We start from the raw sequence: 27,428 nt of genomic DNA, 5'->3' as shown, positions 1-27,428 counted from the left end.
ACCCCAGCTGGGCGCGGTGGCTCACACCTGTAATCCCAGCACTTTGGGAGGGCAAAGCAGGTGGATCACGAGGTCAGGAGTTTGAGACCAGCCTGGCCAACATGGCGAAATCCAGTCTCGACTAAAAATTCAAAAAATTAGCCGGGTGTGGTGGCAGACACCTGTAATCCCAGCTATTCTGGAGGCTGAGGCAGGAGAATCGCTTGAACCTGGGAAGCGGAGGTTGCAGTGAGCCCAGATGACACCACTGCACTCCAACCTGGGTGACAGAGCAAGACTGGATCTCAAAACAAAACAAAAAAAACACAAAAAAAAAAGAAAAGAAAAAGGTAAAAGAAAGTCTTCTCAGCCCCAAAGCTACATGAAAAGCCTCTTCAAGTGACCACCTGCAGTCTCCCTGCCTCTCAAGGCCACTGGAACCCAAGCCATTTGGATATAACCAGAATACTTTAGACTGCCCTTAGAAAAAGCCTTCCTTAAGACAAATACGCATCTGCCAGGAGGGCTTTAATGTTTCTTCTTTTCCCCCTGGGTTTTCTATTTATTTATTTATTTATTTATGTATTTATGTATTTATTTATTTATTTTTGATGGAGTCTTGCTCTGTTGCCCAGGCTGGAGTGTGGTGGCACGATCTTGGCTCACTGCAACCTCTACTTCCCAGGTTCAAGCGATTCTTCTGCCTCAGCCTCCCGAGTAGCTGGGACTACAGGCACCCGCCACCATGCCTGGCTAATTTTGATATTTTTAGTATAGATAGGGTTTCGTAATATTGGCCAGGCTGGTCTCAAACTCCTGACCTCATGATCTGCCCACCTCGGCCTCCCAAAGTACTGGAATTACAGGTGTGAGCCACCAAACCCGGCCCCTGCTGGGCTTTCTGCCTCATTTTCTTTGGTTTCCCCATTAGCTTCATAACCATTTATTTTATAGATTGAATTGCTAATATAAACATTATAATTATTGGGATTTTGCAATAACACAGCTATTGAGTAAAACTGAACATTAGATAAAATAATTTTAAATGAAGAAATTAGTTTTGATGTGTGGAGTTACATTTTTATTGAATGGACTTTTTAAACAAGTGATTTTTCTCAAGGAGTCAGCTGCACTGACTTAAACCTGATTTAAAAGTGCTTTTCTCAGCCTGGGTGATGTTGCAAAATTCTGTCTCTATCAAAAATACAAAAACTTAGCTGGGAGTGGTGGCATGCACCTGTGCTCCCAGCTACTTAGTGGGCTGAGGTGAGAGGATTGCTTGAGCCCAAGAAGTTGAGGCTGCAATGAGTGGAGATCGAGCCACTACACTCCGGCCTGGACAACAGAGCAAGACTTACCTCAAAAACAAAAACAAAAACTTCTCACACGTTAATTAGGTGACTTCACTCTGGCCCTCAACCTCCTCCTCTGTTGCACAACAGTGATAACAGTACCTCCTTAAGGTTGTTGTGCAAATGAATGGAGATAATCGTAGTGTAGTAATACCTAGCTCAGCGCCTGAACACCCACTGGAGTCACAAATAAAAATAAATGTTAAATGGGTAGTTATTTTTAATTATCTCATACACTGTGTGAACTCTCTTGCCAAAGCATTTTAAAAGCAGGGTCCCTACATCCCGTTACTTGTTAGACAATAAATATGGTTTACTTTTTTCCTAAGATGATGCTTCTAGTTACAAAAGAGGGGGTTCATTTATATGTTGTTTATAAATCAGATAAAGCTATGTTCAAACCTAATGATTGATTTTATTTTTTTCTCTATATATCACCAAGGTTTTTTTCATAGGGACATGAAACCAGAAAACTTGCTTTGTATGGGCCCAGAGCTTGTGAAAATTGCTGATTTTGGACTTGCGAGAGAATTAAGGTCCCAGCCACCGTACACTGATTATGTCTCTACCAGATGGTGAGTAGGATTATGCAACCCTCCTGAGGCATAAGCCTATGGTGAAATTTTCCTACGATGGATTGTTACATATTTCTGGAAGTTCTGTATTGAATATTTAAAACATAGAATTGAATTTTATATTGTTTAAAGAAAGCGAAGGATTGATTTATTGCTCTTCTGATCACTGAAAAAATAAGGAAAAAGAATTTCATTTATTCACTCAATCATTCATTCAACAAATAATTTATTGAATACCTACTATGTGCCAAACATCATTTTAGGCACAGAACACAGCAGTAAAATGAAAAAATAAAGAAAAAGAATTTCATTTATTCATTCAATCATTCATTCAACAAATAATTTATTGAACACCTACTATGTGCCAAACATCATTTTAGGCACAGAGAACACAGCAGTAAAATAAAAAAATAAAAGAAAAATCTCTGCCTTATGCTGCTTATATGACAGCCAATACACAGATAGACAAGTTAAAAATATTATGGGTCACCGACACAAAGACATACACATGTTCACCAAAAGACGTGAATCCTCTCAACTGCACGCCACCCAAATGTCCATGAACAGTAGCATTGTATATCACCCAGAGGAATGCTTTGCAACAATGAGAGTGAATGGTCTATGACTGCATGCAGCAATATGGGTGAATCTAAGACAATGTTGAAAGCAAGAGCCCAAACAGAAAAAGAGCACATACCATGTGATTTCGTTTATGTAAAGTACAAAAACAGAGAAAAATAATCTGTGCCATAAATGTCGGGATAGCAAGCGGTCCATGAGGTGTGTGTGTGTGTGTGTGTGTGGTGCCTGGACAAGTGCACAAGGGGCCTTCTGGGTGCTGGTAACATGTCTCCCTTTTTTTTTTGAGACAGTCTCACTCTCTCACCCAGGCTGGAGTGCAATGGCATGATATTGGCTCACTGCAACCTCTGCCTCCCAGTTTCAAGTGATTCTCCTTTCTCAGCCCTCCTAGTAGCTGGGATTACAGGTGCCCGCCACCATGCCTGCCTAATTTTTGTGTTTTAGTAGAGATGGAGTTTCACCATGTTATCCAGGCTGTTCTTGAATTCCTGACCTCAGGTGATCCACCCACCTCAGCCTCCCATAGTACTGGGATTACAGGCATGAGCCACTGTGCCTGGCCGATAACATATCTGTCTTGATCTGGGTACTGAGTCCGTGGATGTGTTGTATTTGTGAAAATTCATCAAGCTCTGCTCTTACAATACATGCCTCTGCCTGTGTGAATATTATACTCCAGTGAAAACAACATACGTGTATCAGGCCGGGCATGGTAGTTCACGCCTGTAATCCCAGCACTTTGGGAGGCCGAGATGGGGGATCACTTGAGGCCAGGAGTTCAAGACCAGCCTGGCCAACATGGCTAAACACTGTTTCTACTAAAAATACAACATTAGTTGGGTGTGGTGTCACATGCCTTGGTGCCACCTACTTGGGAGGCTGAGACATGAAAATCACTTGAACCTGGGAGGCAGAGGCTGCAGTGAGCCAATACTGCACCACTGAACTCCAGCTTGGGCAACAGAGCAAGACTCTTTCTCAAAAAGAAAGAAAGAAAGAAAGAAAGAAATTTGAAACATTTGATTATGTTGATACATTATAATAAAGAAAAATAAAATATGAAAGGGGGCAGGGAGTTGGGGGAGATAGGGGGGGAAAGGAATGTTGCTATTTTACCTGGAGGGCCTCACTGAGAGTAGCCCTGAAGGAGATGCCAGGGCCAGCAGGAATTTTTTTAGGCAGAGCAAATGCTAAATATAAAAGCTTTGAGACAGGTGCATGCCCCACGTGAATTCCGCACAGCGCAGAATGAATGAGGAGGGCAGTCATAGGAAACAAGGGCAGAGTTTGTAGAGTGGCCAGAAATGATAGTGACTTGGACCTGCTGGACATGCGGTAGTGAGAAAGTGTGGAATTTTGGGTATGTTTTCTAATGAATCAGATGTGGGGGCTGAAAGAAAGGAGTCCGTGTCTTAGTGTGTTTTGTGTTGCTGTAAAGGAACGCCTGAGGCTGGGAAGTTGATAAAGAAAGGAGGTTTATTTGGCTCCCGGTTCTGCAGGCTGCAAAAGAAGCCTGGCACTGGCACCCGCTTGGCTTCTGGTGAGGGTTTTTATGCTACATCAAAACATGGTGGAGAAAGTCAGGCTGGGCACGGTGGCTCACACCTGTAATCCCAGCACTTTGGGAAGCCATGGTGGGTAGATCACCTGAGATCAGGAGTTCAAGACCAGCCTGGCCAACATGGTGAAACCCCGTCTCTACTAAAAATACAAAAATTAGCTGGGCGTGGTGGCGCATGCTTGTAATCCCAGTTACTCAGGAGACTGAGGCAGGAGAATCACTTGAACCCGGGAGGTGGAGGTTGCAGTGAGCTGAGATCGTGCCATTGCACTCCACTCTGGGTAATGAGCAAAACTCCATCTCAATTAAAAAAAAAAAAAAGTGGCAGGGGGAAGGTCAAAGGGGAGATGGGCATGTGCGAGAAGGGAACAAACAAGAGGAGGAAGCTTGCCGTGGAGCAACCCACTGTCTCAGGAACTAATTTCATCTTGTCTGAAAAAGAACTCATTCACTACAAGAGAACAGCACCAAGTCTTTCATGAGGGATCCGCCCTGGTTATGTAACCTGCAAATGGGACCTTATTTTGAAATAGGGTCTTTGCAAATGTAATCAGGCTAAGATGAGGTCAGACCACAGCATGGCTGGTCTTAATCCAATAAGACTGATGTCCTTATGAGACGAAGGCAGACACAGAGATGGAAGAGGGAAGACATGTGAAGGCACCTTGGGAGAAAGCAGTGTGATGTACACTGTAAATGGATCAACTGTATATTATGTGAATTCTATATCAATAAAGCTTGTAAAAATATTCGTCAAAGAAAGTATAGTAAGTTCTCACTTAACATCATCAATAGGTTCTTGGAAACTGACTTTAAGTGAAACAATGTATGATGAAATCAATTCGACCATAGGCTAATTAAAATAAACAATTTCATGGCACATTTCTGGTCACAAAAACATCACAAAAGTTTTGTTTTGTTTTTTTTTTCTGTCACCCAGGCTGTAGTGCAGTGGCATGATCTTGGCTCCCTGCAATCTCTGCCTCCCGGATTCAAGTGATTCTCCTGCCTCAGCCTCCCGAGTAGCTGGGATTACAGACGCCCATCACTACACCTGGCTAATTTTGTGTATTTTTAGTAGAGACGGGGTTTCACCATGTTGGCCAGGCCGGTCTCTAACTCCTGACCTCGTGATTCGCCCACCTTGATTTCCCAACGTGTTGGGATTATGGGCGTGAGCCACTGCGCCTGGCCACCAAACTTCTAAACAGCAACCAAAACACTAGTATTGAACATTGAAATACATGTGAGCCATACATACATTTAAGAAAGATTAATAAAAACAAAGAAGATAATTATTTGCCCAGTTATTCTAGTTCAGGGTCACAGGTGGCTACAGCGTGTCCTGGAAGCTGGAGGTGCAAGGTGAGCACCAACCATGGATACGACAGCCTCCCATGGCAGCACTCCCCATCCCTCCACCCCGACACACACATGCACCCACTGACTCCTCCTGGGGCCACACGGACACCCCAGTTCACCTGACATGCACATGTTTGGGATATGGGAGGAAGCTGGAGTCCCGGAGAAAACCCATGTAGACTTGGGGAGAACATGCAGACCCCACACAGTGGCTCAGCCAGAAATGCCTTCTTTTTTTCTTTCTCATCAACATTACAATGAAACAACATTGAGCAAAAAACATTGAACAAAACTAGTTTATTTGAGGGCTTGCTGTATTCTCAATGAACGCAGAAAGACATTATGCCAAACATTTGGACTGAAATATTTACACATTTTGGTTGGAAAAAAAGAGAGTTGAGAGTATCTTCCACTTAGCAGACTTTGTGTTGGACTCACCAGCTCACTTTGCTCTTGTAAATTGAGTATTTTTCTCAGTTAAAAATATTGTTAGGCTGGGTGTGGTGGCTCACGCCTGTAATCTCAGCACTTTGGGAGGCTGAGGCTGGCTGATCACCTGAGGTCAGGAGTTCGAGACCAGCCTGGCCAACATGGGGACACCCCATCTTTACTAAAAATACAAAAATTCGCTGGGCGTAGTGTTGCACCCCTGTAATCCCAGCTACTCGGGAGGCTGAGGCAGGAGAATCACTTGAACCCGGGAGGCAGAGGTTGCAGTGAACCAAGATCCCACCACTGCACTCCAGCCTGGGCAAAAAGAGCAAAACTCCACTCAGTAAATATAGTTGACTACAGAAGAGGAGTCGGTTGAGGATATCAGTACTTTCAAACTGATAAAAAGAAGGAAAAACTCCACTACTCAGGGATAATCCTTGATCATCTTTTGTTTTCTGTGCTTCCTTGTGAATAGATGCTGAATATAATGCTTTGTAACATGGTTTTTCTACTTTTTTTCTTGATATATCAGATGGCACTTATTTCCATATCTATTCAGTTGAGTTCCTGTCTTAGCCTTCATGGACATTTCATAGACATTTGTTTGTCTCCAGCCCCACTCATTTTGCTCAGGGAACATGTGTTATGTCCTATTGTCCCCAAAACATTGTACAAGTGCCTGACACACAGATGGAACGGGGTCTGAATATCTGTTCCTTGATGGAAATGCATGACCAAAGGGCATAGAATGCTACTGCCCATTCACCTTTGAAATTGCAATCAAAATCACCTGTTTTGTTTTCTGTTCTCATAGGTATCGTGCCCCTGAAGTTTTACTGAGATCTTCAGTTTACAGTTCTCCCATTGATGTGTGGGCTGTTGGAAGTATCATGGCTGAACTCTATATGTTAAGGCCACTTTTCCCAGGGACAAGTGAGGTCGATGAAATCTTTAAAATTTGCCAAGTTTTAGGGACTCCCAAAAAAGTAAGTACCCTTGTTCCTAGGTTGTTATAACTTTTGAGTATTTCTGTCTTGCCACTTTGCTTTTAATTTTATAATTTTTGATTATTTACAACTTTTGCTTAGATAGCTGATATTTTCATTTTGAAATAGGCTCATACTTTAATGATTAATTTTTTTATAATACTCTTTTTTCTTTTTGAGATGGAGTCTCATTCTGTTGCCCAGGTTGGAGTGCAGTGGCACAATCTCAGCTCACTGCAACCTCCACCTCCCAGGTTCAAGCAATTCTCATGCCTCAGCCTCCCAAGTAGCTGGGATTACAGGTGTGCACCACCACGCCTGGTCAATTTTTCTATTTTTAGTAGAGAGGGGATTTCACCATGTTGGCCAGGCTGGTCTTGAACTCCTGAGCTCAAGCGGTCTGTGATCTGCCCACCCCAGCCTCCCAAAGTGCTGGGGTTACTTGGCGTGAGCCACCGTGCCCGGTCATAATCCTTATTTTTTTAATCGGAGTGGGTTAAGGATTGCCAGAAGCCAGAATCCCACCAGCTGAAGAAAAACAGGTGTTTGCCTTTCCTTAAGAACTTCAGGAAAAATTCTGTGTGTTTAGAGTGTAACTTGGGGGTGATGCCCAGCTGACACTGCACAGACAGCCTTGCTTGGGCTCTTTCCTACTCACTCTGTGGCTGGCCATTGGCATCCCCTGGTGTCTTGAACCTTATATTTTCTTTACCCTTTCTTGTTTCCTTTTTTATATCTCTCCTGTGGATATTTGACTTCTTGAACTGAGTACTTTTCAATTAACTATAATTATATTTCATCTATACCTTTCTTTCTGAAAGGTGCTTTATAAGTGTGTATATAATGCCATCCTAATTAAATTAGTATGTGCCTTGTAGTTAACATTACACAAGTAAATGTAGATACTAAAGCTTTAATGTAATTGTCATTTCCCATATATGTGCATTTTTAACATTGGATGTGATGGGTAATATATACAACAAGGATCTTTGTTAGCAGTTAGCCTCTTTGTAAAGCACTTTTCCTTATTTGTTCAGAGTTAACCCAGATATCATCACAGCAACATCACCATCAGGATCTAAAACCAGACAAGAGTTTAATATTGTGAAATTTATAGAGGTTGGGCACAGTGGCTTGTGCCTGTAATCCTAGCACTTTGGGAAGCCCAGGCAGGAGGATCACTTGAGCCCATGAGTTCAAGACCAGCCTGGCAAACATAGTGAAACCCCATCTCCACAAAAAAAAAAAAAAAAAAAAAAAAAAAGCCAGGTGTGATGGTATGCACCTGTAGTCCCAGCTACTCAGGAGGCTGAGGTGGGAGGATCTCTTGAGCCCAGGAGGGTGAGGCTGTAGTGAGCCATGATTTGCACCACTGCACTCCAGCCTGGATGACAGAGCCAGATCCTGTCTCAAAAAAAAAAAAAAGTTATAAAAGTGCTTTTCACATTGTTTCCTAACTCTTAGCTTAATGTTCTTTCTACACTGTCGTAGCACTGAATTGTAGACATGGTCTGGTATTTCATTCTCATTTTATTTATATGGATCAACATGAAAATGTTCAAACATAAATGATGTTTATATTACTGCTGTGTTTTTTAAATGGATTACTAAAAACAATTTGTTTTGCCCTCCCCACCCACACTTATATATTCCTGAAACAGAGTGACTGGCCAGAAGGATACCAGCTGGCATCCTCTATGAACTTCCGTTTTCCCCAGTGTGTTCCTATAAACTTAAAAACTCTTATTCCCAATGCCAGTAATGAAGCTATTCAGCTCATGACCGAAATGTTGAATTGGGATCCAAAGAAAAGACCAACAGCAAGCCAGGTAAGAGGAGTCTTCCTGTTAGACCTTTTAAAATGTTTAGGTTTTTTAATATCAGGAATGTTTTCATTTACAAAGGCAGGTCTATTTTCAACCAGGATTTTACTAAGAGAATTAAACACAAAGCCCTAGGCATCCAGCGTATGTAACAAATTAATTTCTAGGCATATAAGATCATTGGGAGAAATGCAAAAATAGCCACACCAATGATTTTCTGTGTTTTGTGGTTCAAATGAAGAACCCTGAGGTTGCAACAAGGAATCAATCTGCAATGATAAAAATTCAGACATGTGACAGACTAGTTATGAAGGAATCTGTCATGGGTAGCAAAAAGGCATCTCATGAATCATTCCACATAGTAGACCTTCCTATGCTGTCTTTACAGTTTAGGGGTGGGATTCTGGTTCACTATACAACAGTATCATCCCTTGCTGGAACTGGAGTGTGCAGCCTCTGGCTGCCACAAGAGGGCAGCCTTGTGGCACCCAGGCTTTGTTGCTTTGTGACTGCACCTGACATATCCACAGATGTATTCCAAGTCTCTGGCCTTTAAAACCCAGTTCTTTTGTCTGCAAGGCTTCAATAAAAAGGCAATAATAATCTTTATTGTATTCTCATCATTTAAATATAAATTCTGTGTGACAATTACAAAAATTTATTTTGTTTTTTTTTTAAATTAATCTTGAGAAAATATTTTCTAAATGTCATCTGGAAGAACAAATGGGAAAGGATAGTCAAGACACTTTAAAACAAGAATAAGTAATTAGAGAGTGGTGAGGCTGGGCGCAGTGGCTCACGCCTGTAATCCCAGCACTTTGGGAGGCCGAGGCGGGCGGATCACAAAGTCAGGAGATCGAGACCATCCTGGCTAACAAGGTGAAACCCCGTCTCTACTTAAAAAAAAAAAAAAAAAAAAAAAAATTAGCCAGGCGTGGTGGTGGGCGCCTGTAGTCCCAGCTGCTTGGGAGACTGAGGCAGGAGAATGTCATGGACCCGGGAGGCAGAGCTTGCAATGAGCCAAGATCGCACCACTGCACCTCCAGCCTGGGCGGCAGAGTGAGACTCCGTCTCAAAAAAAAGAAAAAATAGAGCGGTGATAGGGATGGACAGCATGTGCCATCAGATATTAAAGTAATCTTTAAATTGATGATGGTAACAGTGGAAGTACTGGCATAAGAATTGACAAATAGCTCGATGTTGCAGAACGTATGAGTCAGCATAAGGTAAACAAATGTGGCATCACAAAGAGGGGAGGACGGCTCAGTGGGTGGGTGATACTGGGAAAATTCATTAGCTCTTAGGGAGAAAGATAAATTGAGGTTCTTACTGCTCACCACACTTTACAAATCACAGAAGGATTACATTTTGTTGTTGTTGTTGAGATGGAGTTTCACTCTTGTAGCCAAGGCTGGAGTGCAATGGCGTGATCTCGGCTCACCGCAACCTCTGCCTCCAGGGTTCAAGCATTTCTCCCACCTCAGCCTCCCAAGTAGCTAGGATTACAGGCTTGTGCCACCACACCCGGCTAATTTTGTATTTTCAGTAGAGATGGTGTTTCTCCATCTTGGTGAGGCTAGTTTCAAACTCCTGACCTCAGGTGATCCACCCTCCTTGGCCTCCCATAGTGCTAGGATTACAGGCGTGAGCCACCATGCCCAACTAGGATTACATTTTCAAAGTGTAAGAAAAAAGCACCCCTAAACTGATAGAAACAAAAGGAAAACATACACGTGTCTTTGATCTCAAGGTGAAAAAAACATGGGTATAAAAATAATAGAAGAAACCACAAAAGGAAAACTCAAACGATTTGATTACATACAAATTAAAATTTTTCTCTATGTAAAAATCTTAAAATGGAAAGATAAGACAGAGAAAATTATTGTTAATTCTTAATATAATACTCTACAGAAACGTAAGAAAAATACTGAAATGTTTATGTGTATTTTCTTTTTTTTTGAGATGGAGTCTCTGTTGCCCAGGCTGGAGTGCAGTGGCATGATCTTGACTCACTGCAACCTCCACCTCGTGGGTTCAGGCGATTCTCCCCGAGTAGTTGGGATTACAGGTGCCCGCCACCATGCCTGGCTAATTTTTGTATTTTTGTAGAGATGGAGGTGTTTTCTTTTTGTTTTTGTTTTTCTTTTAATTTGCGATGGAGTCTTACTCTGTTGCCCAGGCTGGAGTGCAGTAACGCAATCTTGGCTCACTGCAAACTCTGCCTCCCAGGTTCAATCTGTTCTCCTGTCTCAGCCTCCCGAGTAGCTGGGACTATAGGTGCCTACCACCATGCCTGGCTAATTTTTGTATTTTTATTAGAGATGAGGTTTCACCTTGTTAGTCACGCTGATCTCGAACTCCTGACCTCAGGTGATCCACCCACCCCAGCCTCTCAAAGTGCTGGGATTACAGGTGTGAGCCACTGCGCCCAGCCAGAGATAGAGTTTTACCATGTTGCCCAGGCTGCTCTCGATCTCCTGACCTCAGGTGATTTGCCTGCCTTGGCCTCCCAAAATGCTGGCATTACAGGCATGAACCACCATGCCCAGCCATTTAAGTGTATTTTCTAATTTTTCTTTTTTAAAATTGTTTTAAAGTTTCATTTCTGGCCGGGCACGGTGGCTCAAGCCTGTAATCCCAGCACTTTGGGAGGCCAAGACGGGCGGATCACGAGGTCAGGAGATCGAGACCATCCTGGCTAACACGGTGAAACCCCGTCTCTACTAAAAAATACAGAAAAACTAGCTGGGCGAGGTAGCGGGTGCCTGTAGTCCCAGCTACTCCGGAGGCTGAGGCAGGAGAATGGCGTAAACCCGGGAGGCAGAGCTTGCAGTGAGCCGAGATCCGGCCACTGCACTCCAGCCTGGGCGACAGAGCGAGACTCCGTCTCAAAAAAAAAAAAAAAAGTTTCATTTCTTTAAAGATGGGGTCTTACTAAGTTGTCCTGACTGGTCTCAAACTCCTGGCCTCATACAATTGTCCTGCCTTGACCTCCCAAAGTGCTAGAATAATGTAGGCGCGAGCCACCATACCTGGCCCATATTTTCTAATTTTTCTAAACATGTATTACCTTCGTAATAAAGACACAATAAGTTTTTCAAATGTATTTTAAAAAGAAAAGTAGTCATGGGACATGAAAAAGAAACACAGGAAAAGAAATACAGATTACCAAAAATGCTTTTTAAATGTTCAGTCTTTGTTTACGCTCATAAAATGCAAGTAGAAATGAGATACCATTTTTCATTTATCTCTTAGTAAGAGAATAAAAAGAGCCTTAAAGACAATCAGAAATTATGCTCAAAGATGTTCAATTCCAATAGAAAACTGTCCATTGAAAGCTAATCAAAATGTTTCCAGCCGAATGCGGTGGCTCTGCAGTGCCAATGCCTATAATCCCAGCACTTTCCGAGGCGGGCGGATCACTTGAGGTCAGGAGTTTGAGACCAGGAGTCTGGCCAACATGGCAGAACCCTGTCTCTACTAAAAATACAAAACATTAGCAAGGCATGGTGGTGTGCACCTGTAATCTCAGCTACTCGGGAGGCTGAGGCAGGAGAATAACTTGAACCCAAGAGGTGGAGATTGCAATGAGCCGAGATCATGCCACTGCTCTCCAGCCTGGGCGACAGAGTGAGACTCTGTCATAAATAAATAAATAAATAAATAAATAAATAAAGTTTCTAAACTTAAGTTATGTGCATCTTTAATTTGGAATACACTGCAGCATTAACAGTGAATTTGTGAAATAAAATTTTTAAACAATTTGGGACAAATCTCATGCTAAAATACTATTATACAAATAATATGATTTTGTCTTTGAAAAATACATTTTATATGAGAAAAAATACTGAAAAGTATAAAAAAATGTTAGTCTTGGTTGTCTCTGGGTGTTAAATTTTTATTTTCATCTTGAGAACTCTACACGTTTCTCATTCTGGACAGTGATCACTGCTTCCCTTAAGTAAATAGGAAAAAATAAATGCTATTAATTTTTAGTTTCCCTCTTCTTGAAGGATAGTAACTGGTATCTTAAAGTATCTTAAAAGGGAAGAGTTGGCCGGGCATGATGGCTCACACCTGTAATCCTAGCAATTGGGAGGCTGATGTGGGTGGATCACGAGGTCAGGTGTTCGAGACTGGCCTGACCAACATGGTGAAACCCCCATCTCTACTAAAAATACAAAAATTAGCTGGGCGTGGTGGCGGGTGCCTGTAATCCCAGCTACTCAGGAGGCTGAGGCAGGAGATTGTTTGAACCCGCGAGGCAGATGCAGTGAGCCGAGATGGTGCCACTGCACTCCTGCCTGGGCGACAGAGTGAGACTCCATCTCAAAAAAAAAAGGAAGAGTTGTTATAAATAAAGCCTTGAAATTACAAAACACATCCTCAAAGTTTCCAGCTCCAAAATATGCATAAGTAATTTAGGAATATTGACATACTAATTAATTAATGTTACTTAATTCAGAATTTGAGTACCTTCAGTGTGCTAGGTATTGAAGTATTTAAATTACGCATATTTGTGTATTCCACTGATAATGCAAGTAACCCTTAACGAACTCTTGCTGGTGCTCTGTTTCACAGCCCTGCTTTTTAGTGGAAGTGGAAAGACCTAATTTAGGGGGAGAGGTTGGTTAAGTTGTAGAATATGAAGACATTTAAAGTACCAAGCTGCCTTCTGTTCCTCTAAAAACTGACCTTACACATGGGAGGAGTTAACTGTTGGTCAGGGCTGTGTTCCCACGTGTGTGGGGACTGGCTAAAGGCAGGAGGTTCAGGGGAACAGAGCTTGACCATCTTAAGGAACCCACCCCCCCAAAAAAAAGAACAGCTACTTTGCCCAGGTATTTGATGCCAGTAAGGGAATTTTTCCATAGCTGAGCTACACAGGCTTTAGACATTCTGTAGAATATTTTTCCAGTTTTAGCCTTATTGACATTTTGAACCAGATAACTCTTGGCTGTGGGGTGCTATTCTGTGCATTATAGGGTATTTAGCATTGTCCCTGGCCCTCTAGACACTAGACACCAGTAGCATCCCCCTACCCCTGTCATTATGAGAAGAAATGTCTCCAGACATTGCCAGATATCTCCCAAGGGGCAAACTTGCCCCCAGTTGGGAAGCACTGCCCTAGACGGTGCCACCCGTACACCAGGGGGTCCCTTCCCTCTCATGTGAGCAGTCGGGTGACTGGTCTAGGGAAAACGCAGTGATCATTTTTCTTAGTATTTTTATATTTTCTTCCCATAAATGTCTTCTCTTTGCTGGTATACTGATGAAATAAACTTCAACAGAATGCCTTTGTCGTCCCCTCTTTCGATTTTTTTTGTTGTTGCTGTTACTAGTAGGTATATTGTTGTACTCAGGCTGAGAGTAACCCGGAATTTTATATACAGCTCTGGTTAATCATTTCAAATAATCTATATGGAAAATTTTCTTAATTCACTTTTTAATGTCTTTGAATGTACTCTAAACCATTATTGATGTGTAGTATTTTAGCTTGAAGTAATCACATTAATTTAGCCAATGCCTATAAATTAGATTTTATTTTCATTAAAAAATCAAATAAATAGAACAGTTGTTTTGCTTAGATGTTATAATAACAAGTGAGCTTTCTATTTTTCCTACTTGTACCGGTTTTTTTTTTTATTTGTTTGTCTTTTTGAGACGGAGTCTCGCTCTGTTGCCCAGGTAGGAGTGCAGTGGCACAATCTTGGCTCACTACAACCTCCTCCTCCTAGGTTCAAGTGATTCCCGTGCCTCAGCCTCCCATATAACTGGGGTTACAGGCACCCACCAACATGCCTGGCTAATTTTTGTATTTTTAGTAGAGACTGGGTTTCACCATGTTGGCCAGGCTGGTCTTGAACTCCTGACCGCAAGTGATCTGCCTGCCTCGTCCTCCCAAAGTGCTAGGGTTACAGGCGTGAGCCACCATGCCCGGCCACTTTTAATTTTTTAATGCAATTTATTTCTCAAATCATTTTTTTCTGGTTATCTTGTAAAAGAGACACTGTATAGGGAATGACGGCTGCTTTCTAAATCTTTGAAGCTCATGTGGGCTAATGATACATGCCTCGCACCGGGCCAGTCATAGTTTATGTGCAATATGTTTAGGTGGAACCGCTTTCCATTTGTTGTTTTTTCTATGTTTTTACAGGCATTGAAACACCCATATTTTCAAGTTGGTCAGGTATTAGGTCCTTCCTCAAATCATCTGGAATCAAAACAGTCTTTAAATAAGCAACTGCAACCGTTAGAATCAAAGCCATCTTTAGTTGAAGTAGAGCCTAAGCCTCTGCCGGATATAATTGATCAGACTGTTGGACAACCCCAGCCAAAAACTAGCCAGCAGCCACTGCAGCCCATTCAGCCACCACAGAACCTGAGCGTCCAGCAACCTCCAAAGCAACAGAGTCAGCAGAAACCGCCACAAACACTATTCCCGAGCATCATCAAAAACGTGCCAACCGTGAGTAGCCAGTCATGACGCTTGCAATGAAGTAGTTTGACTCGTGCAATGAAGATTTTGTTTCGAGGCATTTCTAATCATGTTGGAAAAGATAGAAAAGATTATTCTTTGTTAAAGACCCTGAGTCCTCTGATTGGAGCTTCACATGAGATCACTTAAAATTCTAATATGGTTTATAAAAAGAAAAACTTTCAGAATAAAAGTAACCAAGTGTACATACTACAGTCTTCAGTCTTTCTTTTTTTTTTGAGACGGAGGTTTGCTCTTGTTGCTGAGGCTGGAGTGCAGTGGCACGACCTCAGCTCACTGCAATCTCTGCCTCCTGGATTCAAGGGATTCTCCTGCTTCAGCCTCCCGAATAGCTGGGATTACAGGCACGCACCACCACGCCTGGTTAATTTTTTATATTTTTAGTAGAGATGGGGTTTCACCATGTTGCCCAGGCTGGTCTTGAATTCCTGACTGCAAGTAATCCACCCTCCTTGGCCTCCCAAAGTTCTGGGATTACAGGTGTGAACCACCGCGCCTGGGCCTTTCTCTTTTTTTTTTCTTGAGACAGAGTTTCACTCTATTTGCTCAGGCTGGAGTGCAGTGGTGCGATCTCGGGTCACTGCAGTCTCCACCTCCTGGGTTCAAGCAATTCTCTTGCCCCAGCCTCCTGAGTAGCTGGGATTACAGGTGCCCACCACCACACCCGACTAATATTTGTATTTTTAGTGGAGACCATGTTGGCCAGGCTGGTCTTGAACTCCTGACCTCAGGTGATCCATCCGTCTCAGCCTCCCAAAGTGTTGGAATTACAGGCGTGAGCCACCGAGCCCAGCCTAAAGTTCTTTCAATGCAGAAGAATTCAAAGAAATAATTTAAAAGAATCGGGTACTCCAGAGTACTGATCCTAAATCTTAAGAATTTTCAACAGTACTATCATTTTACAGTGTTCTTAAATGCTAAGGAACATGGAGAGAATGGGTTTTTATTTATTATTATAATTATTATTATTTTGAGATGGAGTTTCACTCTTGTTGCCCAGGCTGGAGTGCAATGGCGTGATCTTGACTCACAGCAACCTCCGCCTCCCGGGTTCAAGCTATTCTCCTGCCTCAGCCTCCCAGTAGCTGGGATTACAGGCATGTGCCACCACGCCTGGCTAATTTTGTATTTTTGGTAGAGACAGGGTTTCTCTATGTTGGTCAGGCTGGTCTTGAACTCCCGACCTCAGGTGATCTGCCCTCCTTGGCCTCTCAAAGTGCTCAGATTACAGGCGTGAGCCACCGCGCCCAGCCAGAATGGGTTTTTGAAGTGTCAGGCATAGTATAAAACTTTTTCTTCCATCTTTTGTTCGACTCCGGGAGCTCTTCAGTTGCTGTAGTGTTTTAGCTGTCCCATTGGGGTATACACTCCCAAATGTGTTTGCATTATGGCATTTTCGGATGGAAACTGGTCTTACACAGCACGTATCTATTTCTTTATCCAGTCCCCACCTGCCCTGCCAACCCAGTATAAGCAAGGCCTCCTCGTCCCCCAGTGGCACTAATCACATTCTAACATACTGTTACTTATTTCTTAGGTTTATTGTTTATTTGTCTCTTCCTCTGGAGTGCAGCAAGCTCAGTGAGGTCAGGAATGTTTGTCTGTTTATCAGTACAGCCTCAGCACCCTGACCAGCGCCTGCCACATGGTGGATTCTCAGTAAATATTTGTTCAGTGAATGAAGGGTTGAATAATTGCCCACATGACTTGCAAACCACCTCTGGGGTCCCAAGGAGTCCACTTTATCTTTGGAACAGTTCTGAATATTAGAAAGTTCTTCCTTATACTGGGTAAAATCTGGTTTTCTAGCTTTTAATGAAGGCTAATCACTTTTCTAGAAAGGCAGCCTTTTAGATATTTGAAAATAGCCCTTATATTATCTGCCCTTTTCTCTAGAGAAACATCTCCATTTCCCTTAAGGGCCCTGCATATAACGCCATTCACCAATGACTGATAACTCTCAGTTCCTACTATGAATATGCCTTTAAGTCCCCTCTCATCCTGCTTCCCACTTAGAAGGAGGCTGCCAGAACTGGAGCAGACAGCAGGCAGGGAATGCAGAGCAGGACGAATCACTTCCCACACTCTAAACCATATGTGCACTCGCGCCACCAATGATTACAGTCCTCCCCACAACCCCTTAGAAGATGCCTCAATTGCTGACTCATACTGTGAGGGAAGGAAAGGAAGTTACTATTTATGGAGTAGCTACTAAGTGCCATGCATATGCTAGGGGCCCTGTGTGTATTCTCTAAGTTCAAGAGAATAACCTAGCCCCCCGCCCCGCCACACACACATTTTTATATAGGTAAGTTCCAATACTTAATCCAGGGATTAAGTATTGTGTCAGCTAAAATTTCTAAGTATACCGATTTTTTCATAAATGCTTCTCCTAAATTGCATATTCTGTACCTCTGACTTGTGTATTTCATCTCTAGGATTCAAAAAGTTGCAAGACCTTTTACATCTCCAATTTCTAATTATTTTTGAATCTTTATTTTTTCTTCTCAGTTTACCCATTCTGCCCAGCTTCTTGCCAGCTATGTATTTGTTTAGTTGTCTGTTTTCCTCCTGAATCTTCATGATGAATAGAACGACTGTGAGATCTTGGGCAGGCCACTACAACCTTCTCCTAGGTTGACATTGATCCATTCATCAGTACTCTTGGTCAAGTTCTTCAACTATGTGCTGATCGCCTTTGCTGCCTTCACCCAATGGGCTAAAGTTCACATACACTACATTGAATGAATTCATTGTTTGCCATTTATGAAAAAGTGTGTTCTATATGAGCTATCACTGTTTTTCCTTAGTGCTCACAAACGTCCCCTTTAATAATTGATTTTAGAATCTTTGCCCTCATCCTCTACCAAACTTACTGATGTGGAGTTTGCAAAAATAAATCTTCTACTTTATTAAGAGTATTATATTTGCCACTTTCCAGTCTTCTCAGACATACAGGATTCTTGGATATCACTGACATTGTTCAGCAGCATTCAGCATCGGCACCCTAAAATACAATTCAACAGAAGGGAAGCTCAAACTCAACTAAGGGTAACCTTTTATTAACCCTACTCATCTGGAGCTTAACATTTTTTTATTCTCTTTATTCTGGAGATTGTTCTACCTGGCAGAGAAAATACTAGTGTAGAAGCTGGCAAATACTGCTTTTTGTTATCATCCATCACCATCACTGTGACACCATCAGCTTCAAGCAATAGCATGTCCGTTCTTTAAGCATCTCCCTGCACCCAACATAGCTGTATTTTCTGAAAACTTTCCATGCTCTATTCCCTAGTTTTGAGTTGCCTTTTGGATTTTTCTATTTATGTGCCCCCACACCACTCCCTGTAAATTTGTATAAAACCAATTCGTTGTGTGCTCCAAGCCAGGACTTCTTTCCTGTTCCTTATTTCTGTTAATGATGCCTCCATTCTGTGACAGTCAGACTCATACTTCCCTCTCTGTTTCCGTTAGGATTACATTCAGGGACTTATGACAAAAACTCGACCACGGTGGCTTAAACAATAGAGGCTGTTTTTCTCACATAACAAGAAATTGGGTCGTGGGCAGCTGGAGCTCATGAAGCTTGCAGAGGAGGCAGGCTGCTGCTGGCTTCCCGCTCCACCACCCTGAGCAGGTGGCTGTCATGCCTGTGGCCACAGGATGACTGGTGTGCCTTTGGATGCCGTGTCTACTTTCAAGGAGTGGGAAGATTAAAAGATGCTGGCACATGCCAGCCTTAGTGTCCTTCTCATTAAGGCTGTCCCCAGTTAAGGAGGACACTAAGGCTTTGAGAAGTTAAGTCCCTTGCCCAAAGAGACATAGCTAAGTCTCGGGTTTCCAGATCCTTCGTGTCAATGAAGAGTCAACTCAGATCCAAAATATTCAAGTCTCCCACTGACCTAGTTCACAGAGATCTCTCCTCTGAACACCTGTCATATTTTTTGCATGTACCGCCCATTTTTGTTCATGCTTTTAAATGTGTATATATGTTAGGCCCTTAAGTGTATGGAACGCTCCTTGAGAATGGGGACTGTTAGTGTCTTACGTAGTAGCTTGTACATGAAAGGCATTCAGTACATGATTAAAGATTATGACTGATTTTCCACCACAGAAGCCAAATGGCACACTGAGTCATAAAAGTGGTAGGAGGCGTTGGGGTCAGACTGTCTTCAAGTCTGGAGATAGCTGGGAAGAGTTGGAGGACTATGATTTCGGAGCCTCCCATTCCAAGAAGCCAAGCATGAGTGTTTTTAAAGAAAAAAGGAAAAAAGATTCTCCATTTCGGTAAGATTTCAAATTCCTCAGAAAACTATTTTTGCCATGCATTCACTTTATTTTACTCATTAAATATAAATGCGTGTAGACCTTAAAAGAAGAAAAGTTTGCTTAATAGGCTGGGTGCAGTGGCTCAGGCCTGTAATCCCAACACTTTGGGAGGTAGAGGTGGGTTGATCACTTGAGGCCAGGAGTTTGAAACTAGCCTGGCCAACATGGTGAAACCCCGTCTCTACTAAAAATACAAAAATTAGCTGGGCATGGTGGCGTGCACCTGTAATCCCAGCTACTCTGGAAGCTGAGACATGAGAATTTCTGGAACCTGGGAGGCGGATGTTGCAATGAGCCAAGATCGCGCCATTGCAATCCAGCCTGGGTAACAAAGTGAGACTCCATTTCAAAAAAGAAAAAAAGATTGCTTAATATATTGGTTCCTTCCACAAAATGCAAATCTTTCCACATACCTCTGAAAAGGTAAGAAGCTTCTCACAGTAACAATTCTCAGTATTAACAGATGAGTGGGGTGTGTGTGTGTGTGTAGAGAGAGTGTGTCAGTCCGTTTTTGCATTGCTATAAAGAATGTGTTGGCCCATGGTTCCGCAGGTTGTACAGGAAGCATAGTGCCAGCATCTGCTTCTGGTGAGGGCTTCTGGAAACTTAGAATCATGGCGGAAGGTGGAAGAGGATCCAGCCTGTCACATGGCAAGAGAGGGAGCAAGAGAGAGAGGGAGGAGGTCCCAGACTCTTTTAAACAATCAAGTCTCGCGTGAACTCAGAGTGAGAACTCACTCATTACTGCAAGGATGGTACCAAGCCATTCATGAGGGATCTTCTCCCATGATCCAGACACCTCCCACCAGGCCCCACCTCCAAACCTGGGGATTACATTTCAACATGAGATTTAGAGAGGAAAGATGTCCAAAACATATCAGAGGGGATCCTGTTCCATTTTCACGATGCTCTTGTGAATGACCATCATTATTCCCCTTTGAAATTGACATGCCTGGTTGCAGAAAGCAGAGCACCACATGCCAAGTTAACGGCTTCTTCTGATGGTGTTAAGATTTCCTTATCTGCTTGCTTGCTGTTCTAAACTTTTTTTGATCATTTTCTGAGTCTTTTCTGGAAGTTTAATATCTCTAGCAGTTCCTTTTCTTTTTATAAGTGAGGTCATCCTCAGTGTATTCTTCAACTTTGAAGTTAGGATGGGTTAAGTTTTGGTGAATATTTTGGAAAGATACTTTCTTTCTTTCTTTTTTTTTTTTTTCTTTTCCTCTTTGAAACAGAAGAATAGGAAGAACAGTTGTGTTATGAGTCAGGAAAACTTATCCCGTAGCTATTTGGCATGCTATGGTATGGAAGTCTTCACTTTGGTGCGTGGGGAATCTCTAAGGAGTACATATGCTTGGATAATTTTTCTTTTTCTCTTTTTTGCTTGGATAACTTTTAGGCAATCCATTTCCAGGTCTTCACATTCCATAGGTACTCTCTCCTAAAAATACAGGAATTTGAGGAAAAGCCCACTCAAGTCCTCTTCCACTTTAGGCAAGAAAGTCACACCTCTCAGTTATTTCAATTCTTACATGGCATAGAGTTACTAAATAAAGGGACAAATCAGAAAACTGGCTTTCTGTTGGTTCTTGTCTTATAGAAATTGGGTACAGTAGTCCCCCTAACCTGCAGTTTCATTTTCCATGGTCTCATTTACCTGCAGTACAGTGCAATAAGATATTTTGGGCTAGGTGTAGTGGCTCACCCCTGTAATCCTAGCACTTTGGGAGGCTGAGGCGGGTGGATCACCTGAGTTCAGGAGTTCAAGACCAACCTGTCCAACATGGTGAAACCTCGTCTCTACTAAAAATACAAAACTTAGCCGGGTGTGGTGACAGGCGCCTGTAATCCCAGCTACTCAGGAGGCTGAGGCAGGAGAATCACTTGAACCCAGGAGGCAGAGGTTGTGGTGAGCCGAGATCGCGCCCCTGCACTCCAGCCTGGGTGAGAGTAAGACTCTGAAAAAAAAAAAAAAAAAAAAGATATTTTTGAGAGCACATTCACGTAACTTTTCTTACAATATATTGTTATACTTGTTCTATTTTAGTATTAGTTATTAATGTTAATCTCTTGCTGTGCCCAACTTATATATTAAATTTCCTCACAGGTATGTATGCACATACATATAGGAAAAGACGGGCTGTATAAGGTTTAGTACTATCTGTGGTTTCAGGCATCCTCTGGGGGTCTGAGAACATATCCCCCACACATAATGGGGGCTACTGTATTTTAGCCCATGTTGGGAAGCATGGTGATTTGGAAGCACTGAAGCACCGAGGCTTAGTGATGTGTATTCTTTCAAATATACTAAAATGCTCTGTTTTCTCTTTGAAACAGAAGAATAGGAAGAACAGTTGTGTTATGAGTCAGGAAAACTTATCCCGTAGCTATTTGGCATGCTATAGTATGGATGTCTTCACTTTGGGGCGCGGGGAATCTCTAAGGAGTACATATGCTTGGATAATTCTTTTTTTTTTTTTCTTTTTTGCTTGGATAACTCTTAGGCAATCCATTTCCAGGTCTTCACATTCCACAGAGACTCTTTCCTAATCCACGTGTTTAATCCACGTGTCTTCAAAACATGTGGATTAAAATTTTACTTATTTTTTGAGGATCAGAGTGTATTATGGATAAGGTAGTTAAAACTTATTTTATCAAACCATACCATGAAACACTCCAGTTGCAGTCAATCCTCACAATATTTCATCTTATAAAATACCGTTTCTATCTGCTGTTAACAAGAAATAAGGAATAAATTTATGATGAAAAATTATAGATGTCAATTTAAAGATGTGCAGGGAGTTACGTAGTTAAAAAAAAATTATTTGGGTCTAGGAACAGAAGAGTTTGAAGACCGTTGATGTACTATATAGGAGACTTGAAACATTTTATTTTCTTTTTTCTCTTTTTGAGACAGAATGTCAGAATGTCACTTCATTGCCCAGGCTGGAGTGCAGTAATGTGATCTTGGCTCACTGCAACCTCCGCCTCCAGGGTTCAAGCAATTCTCCTCCCTCAGCCTCCTTAGTAGCTCAGATTGTTATAGGCATGTGCCACCACGCCCAGCTAATTTTTTGTATTTTTAATAGAGACAGTGTTTCACCATGTTGGCCAGGCTGGTCTCGAACTCCTGACCTCAGGTGATCCACTGGCCTTGACCTCCCAAAGTGTTGGGATTACAGGCATGAGCCACTGCACCTGGCGACTTGAAAACATTTTTTAAAACCCGTGTCATTCTGATTTCAGCTAAATTTTATTCATAATTATTTATAATTATTCATAATTTATTCATACATTTTAGTCATATATTTTTGAGGATGGTAGAGGTTTGAATCAAAACCTATATTTAAGATCAAGGTTGTGGCTGTTCATGGTGGTTTGGGCCTATGAATCTAGCACTTTAGGAGGCTGAGGTAGGTGGGTTGATTGAGCTTAGGAGTTTGAGACCAGCCTGGGCAATATGGCAAAACTCCATCTCTACAAAAAAAAAAAAAAAAAATACAAAAATTAGCTAGATGTAGTAGCCCACACCTGTAGTTTGAGCTACTCAGAAGGCTGAGGTGAGAGGATTGCTTGAGCTTGGAAGGTGGAGCCACTGCACCCCAGCCTGGGCAACAGAGCAAGACACTGTCTCAAAAAATCAAACAAAGATCAAGGTTGTAGTACAACTAGTAAATTTCTTCAACATTAATTATCCCTTTTCTTTTGAAATTCTTTAGAAAAGTGGTTTGACAATGAATTTTTCATGTGGGTATTTCTTTTACTTTTTTTTTTTTTTTTTTTGAGATGGAGTCTCTCTCTGTTGCCCAGGCTGGAGTGCAATGGTGCAATCTCGGCTCACTGCAAGCTCTGCCTCCCAGGTTCATGCCATTCTCCTGCCTCAGCCTCCTGTGTAGCTGGGACTACAGGTGCCCGCCACCACGCCTGGCTAATTTTTTTGTATTTTTAGTAGAGACGGGGCTTCACTGTGTTAGCCAGGATGGTCTTGATCCCCTGACCTCCTGATCCGCCCACCTCGGCCTCCCAAAGTGCTGGGATTACAGGGCGTGACCGCGCCCAGCCATTTTTTCTACATTTTTATTTTTTGGCATCTTTCAATGGTCCTGTACAATTCTTGGCATATGGTTATTATTAATATACTACCATCTGTTAAGCTCCTGCCTAAACTTTATAATTTTCATACTTCAGTAAAAATACTGCAGACTAGGATGCTGAGACTCAGATAGGCTGGGTTTCTTGCCCAAGATCAGGTGAGGGTTAATTCAAATCCAGGTCTTTCTCTCTTCTACCCCATGCTGCTTCTTTAGCAATAGGAGCTGAATTGGTGAGTTGGTGGATTTGTGAATAGGAGGTGAATTGGTGAATTAGTGGATTTGTGAATAGGAGGTGAATTGGTGAATTAGTGGATTTGTGAATAGGAGGTGAATTGGTGAATTAGTGGATTGGTGAATAGGAGGTGAATTGGTGAATTAGTGGTGAATTGGTGAATTAGTGGATTGGTGAATAGGAGGTGAATTTGGTGGATTTGTGAATAGGAGGTGAATTAGTGAATTGAACAGACCCTGCCGTCCCCTGCTAGGTCTCTCAGGCAGCCAGGGCCTCCCCATAAAGAACACAGAGTACCAAATACTAACATGTATACCTTTTATTTAATGGTTGTCTTATTTTTAAAATTATTGTTATTATTATTGAGATGGAGCTTTGCTCTTGTCGCCCAGGCTGAGTGCAATGGCGTGATCTTGGCTCGCTGCAATCTCTGCCTCCTGGGTTCAAGCAATCCTCCTGTCTCAGCCTCCCAAATAGCTGGGATTACAGGTGACCATCACCATGCCCAGCTCATTTTTGTATTTTTAGTAGAGACGGGGTTTCACCATGTTGGCCAAGCTGGTCTCAAACTCCTGACCTCAGGTGATCCACCTGCCTCGGCCTCTCAAAGTGCTGGAATTACAGGCGTGAGCCACTGCGTCCGGCCTGGTTGTCTTCTTAAAAGTGAACAAAAAGCACGATATTTATATTTACATTTATACTTGCATTTATATTCAGTAGCTGTTTACTGAATACCTAGTCGGAATTAAGCCTCTCTCAACTCATCAAATATATAGCAACAGAAATAAGACCTCCAGAGGACGATAACACATGACAAGTGTGTGTGTTTAGTGCCACTAGTGACAGCTGCAAGGAGCACTAGGAGTTCTATGGGCAGAGATCCCTCTGATGAGGAGAGAAAAGTCTTTTTAGAGTGAGCAGTTTTGAGAATGGGTAGAATTTCAGTTAGTGGTACAACAGCAATGGGCTCAGGGGAAGGGAAAGATGCCAGAAATGGCGGGACTGTTCCCAGTGAAGCAGACCCCAGGCAGGTGGCCAGCAGTTCAAAGGGTCACCCAAGTGAGTGTCCATTTCCAAGGGCGTCGACTTGGTGAGTAGGGTATGGTAGCATGAATTTCTAGGTGGAAACTGTGGATGCTTGGAGTTAACAAGTGATGGAAGTTGGGCAGTATATTCAGGCCCCAGCAAAGAAGGAGCCCATTCGGAGGCTGGCGGGGAGAAGGTTGGCCGTGGAGGGCTCATTACAGCACAGAGGAATGGGCAGCAGAACAAAGCAATGGCTGCTTCACGCACTGCTACCTGGTCAAAGAGGCCTCAGGAACAGGCCTTGGGAATGAGACAAAACTAAGCCTTGAAGCAGAAAGTCCTCAGTCCCTACACAGAAACAGGACTGTGGGAGTCAGTGACCAACAGGCAGAGAGTCAGTCTTAATACTAACACCACCAAACAGCCAGCTAGGTGCTTTGCCACCGCACAAGTCTGTTGTGGCTACCGAGACACAGGCATGTCTCCACAAATACCTAGTTTCTGTGCCTAGACATTGTATATGGGAGCTTTTCTAGCACTTCTTTCCCCACTTCCGTTTTTTAGGCCATTCAAACCGTGCCCCAAACAACCTCATTGATTATACATTATTTTAGTCAACAGGTGAAGATGGCTGTTATTTCCGTCTCCACACACCAGCTTCCCACGTCATGAATCCAACTGCAGCAGTTGCAGGACAGATAGAAACATTACACACAAGCAAACTGTTGCTCAGTTATAAAGCCTCCTGTCACATACTGTCTGGTATCAGAAATGAGTCTGTGCACAACCTGATATCTATGGGGGTAGAGGGGAAGTTGTCATTTAGCCAAAAGACTGATGGAAACCATTTAAGAGAGGTCAGATTGACTGGCTTAGGAAGATGTGCAGAGGGTGGGCGAGATCCTCCTGCTGTTCGTGCTGTAATGCTACCTTTCATTGGCTTTCAAGGCTTCCAGAGCCAGTACCCTCAGGCGCCAACCACTCGACAGGTGAAAACAAGAGCTTACCTGCGGTTATTTCCCTAAAATCGGATTCCGAATTGTCATCTGCTCCGACCTCTAAACAGTACTACTTGAAACAATCAAGATATCTTCCAGGTAAGTGGAGCAAAGAAAATGTTTGCTGCTAACTAGAGTATAGATAGGTCAGGTTCAAGTGTCTTGGACTCTGCGAAGAAAGGGCACCAGTGAAGTGAAAAACCTAATCACAGAGCTCTTTAGTCGTCCGTCTGTCACCAAGGACTTTTCTGGACCTCCTGTTTCTACCACTAGTAGAATTCTGCTCAAGAAATGCTTAGGAGCAAAAATCAAGATGATGAGTATGCTTCCAGAAAACACGAACCCCCACCCCTTGCCAAAGCTATGCATTCAGTAAATCCTAAATTTTATTAAACCAATTCTGTGCCCCCATTATAACTTTTTATAAAATATAGAGGCCGGGCACGGTGGCTCAAGCCTGTAATCCCAGCACTTTGGGAGGCCGAGGCGGGCGGATCACAAGGTCAGGAGATCGAGACCATCCTGGCTAACACGGTGAAACCCCGTCTCTACTAAAAAGTACAAAAAACTAGCCGGGCGAGGTGGCGGGCGCCTGTAGTCCCAGCTACTCGGGAGGCTGAGGCAGGAGAATGGCGTAAACCCGGGAGGCGGAGATTGCAGTGAGCTGAGATCCGGCGACTGCACTCCAGCTTGGGCGACAGAGCGAGACTCCGTCTCAAAAATAAATAAATAAATAAATAAATAAAATATAGATTTTCAAATGCTCTTTCCTAAATGATCTGGTGTACTTTTTTTTTTTTTTTTTGAAACAGACTCTCGATCTGTCGTCCAGGCTGGAGTGCAGTGGTGGGACCTCAGCTCACTGCAACCTCCGTCTCCCAGGTTTAAGCAATTCTCCTGCCTCAGCCTCCTGAGTAGCTGGGACTACAGGCATGTGCCACCATGCCTGGCTAATTTTTTGCATTTTTAGTAGAGATAGTGTTTCACCATGTTAACCAGATGGTCTTAATCTCCTGACCTTGTGATCCGCCCGCCTCAGCCTCCCAAAGTGCTGAGATTACAGGCGTGAGCCACCATGCCCAGCCAACCTGGTGTACATTTTTAAAAGATTCTGCCTGCTCAGAAGAGCATGCTGGGAACTCAAGAGAGACAAGGAGACTGGTTAAGAGGCCACTGCTTATGTCCAGATGGGATGGGGTAATGTAAATGGCTGGTTCCAGAGTGGAAGTGGCAGAGGTACAAGTGAGCAGAATCTACACATTTTGGTAGTGGAACCAATAGGACTAGGTAGATTGGTGGAAAGAATTAGTGGCAGCATCTGAGGTTTTGACTTGGGAACTGGGTGAACGGTGGTGACTTTAGCTGAGAAAGGGAAATGAGAAGAGGAGAGGACTGTGGAGGTAGAGAATGGAGAGCTAAGTGCAGGATGCCTGTTAAACATCTTAGTTGATCCACCTAATGGGCGCTTGGGTATATGAATCTGGAGCTTGGGAGAAAGATCTGGACAGACAGTGGGGAGTTTATAATGTGCCTGCAAATAGCATTTTCTTCTCTAAATCCAAGTGAAAAGGAAATGTTTCAATTCAATTTAATCT

General features: G+C 42.8%; 1 protein-coding gene across 1 annotated transcript in view; it reads left to right on the top strand.

Annotated features, from left to right (window-relative positions):
* The window catches only part of MAK (male germ cell associated kinase), a 75,655-nt gene that overhangs the window by 28,107 nt on the left and 20,120 nt on the right, over positions 1-27,428 (top strand). Inside the window, 6 exon segments of the mRNA XM_033216213.1 lie at positions 1,774-1,906; positions 6,661-6,832; positions 8,494-8,661; positions 14,813-15,124; positions 19,269-19,441; positions 25,784-25,932. Of these exon segments, the coding sequence (XP_033072104.1) occupies positions 1,774-1,906; positions 6,661-6,832; positions 8,494-8,661; positions 14,813-15,124; positions 19,269-19,441; positions 25,784-25,932 (1,107 nt within the window).

This window comes from Trachypithecus francoisi, unplaced genomic scaffold, assembly GCF_009764315.1.
Source record: "Trachypithecus francoisi isolate TF-2019V2 unplaced genomic scaffold, Tfra_2.0 Lachesis_group10, whole genome shotgun sequence".
In the NCBI taxonomy this organism is placed as follows: domain Eukaryota; kingdom Metazoa; phylum Chordata; class Mammalia; order Primates; family Cercopithecidae; genus Trachypithecus; species Trachypithecus francoisi.
Note: the sequence above shows the minus strand (reverse complement) of the source record. Positions and strands in the feature narration are given on the sequence as shown.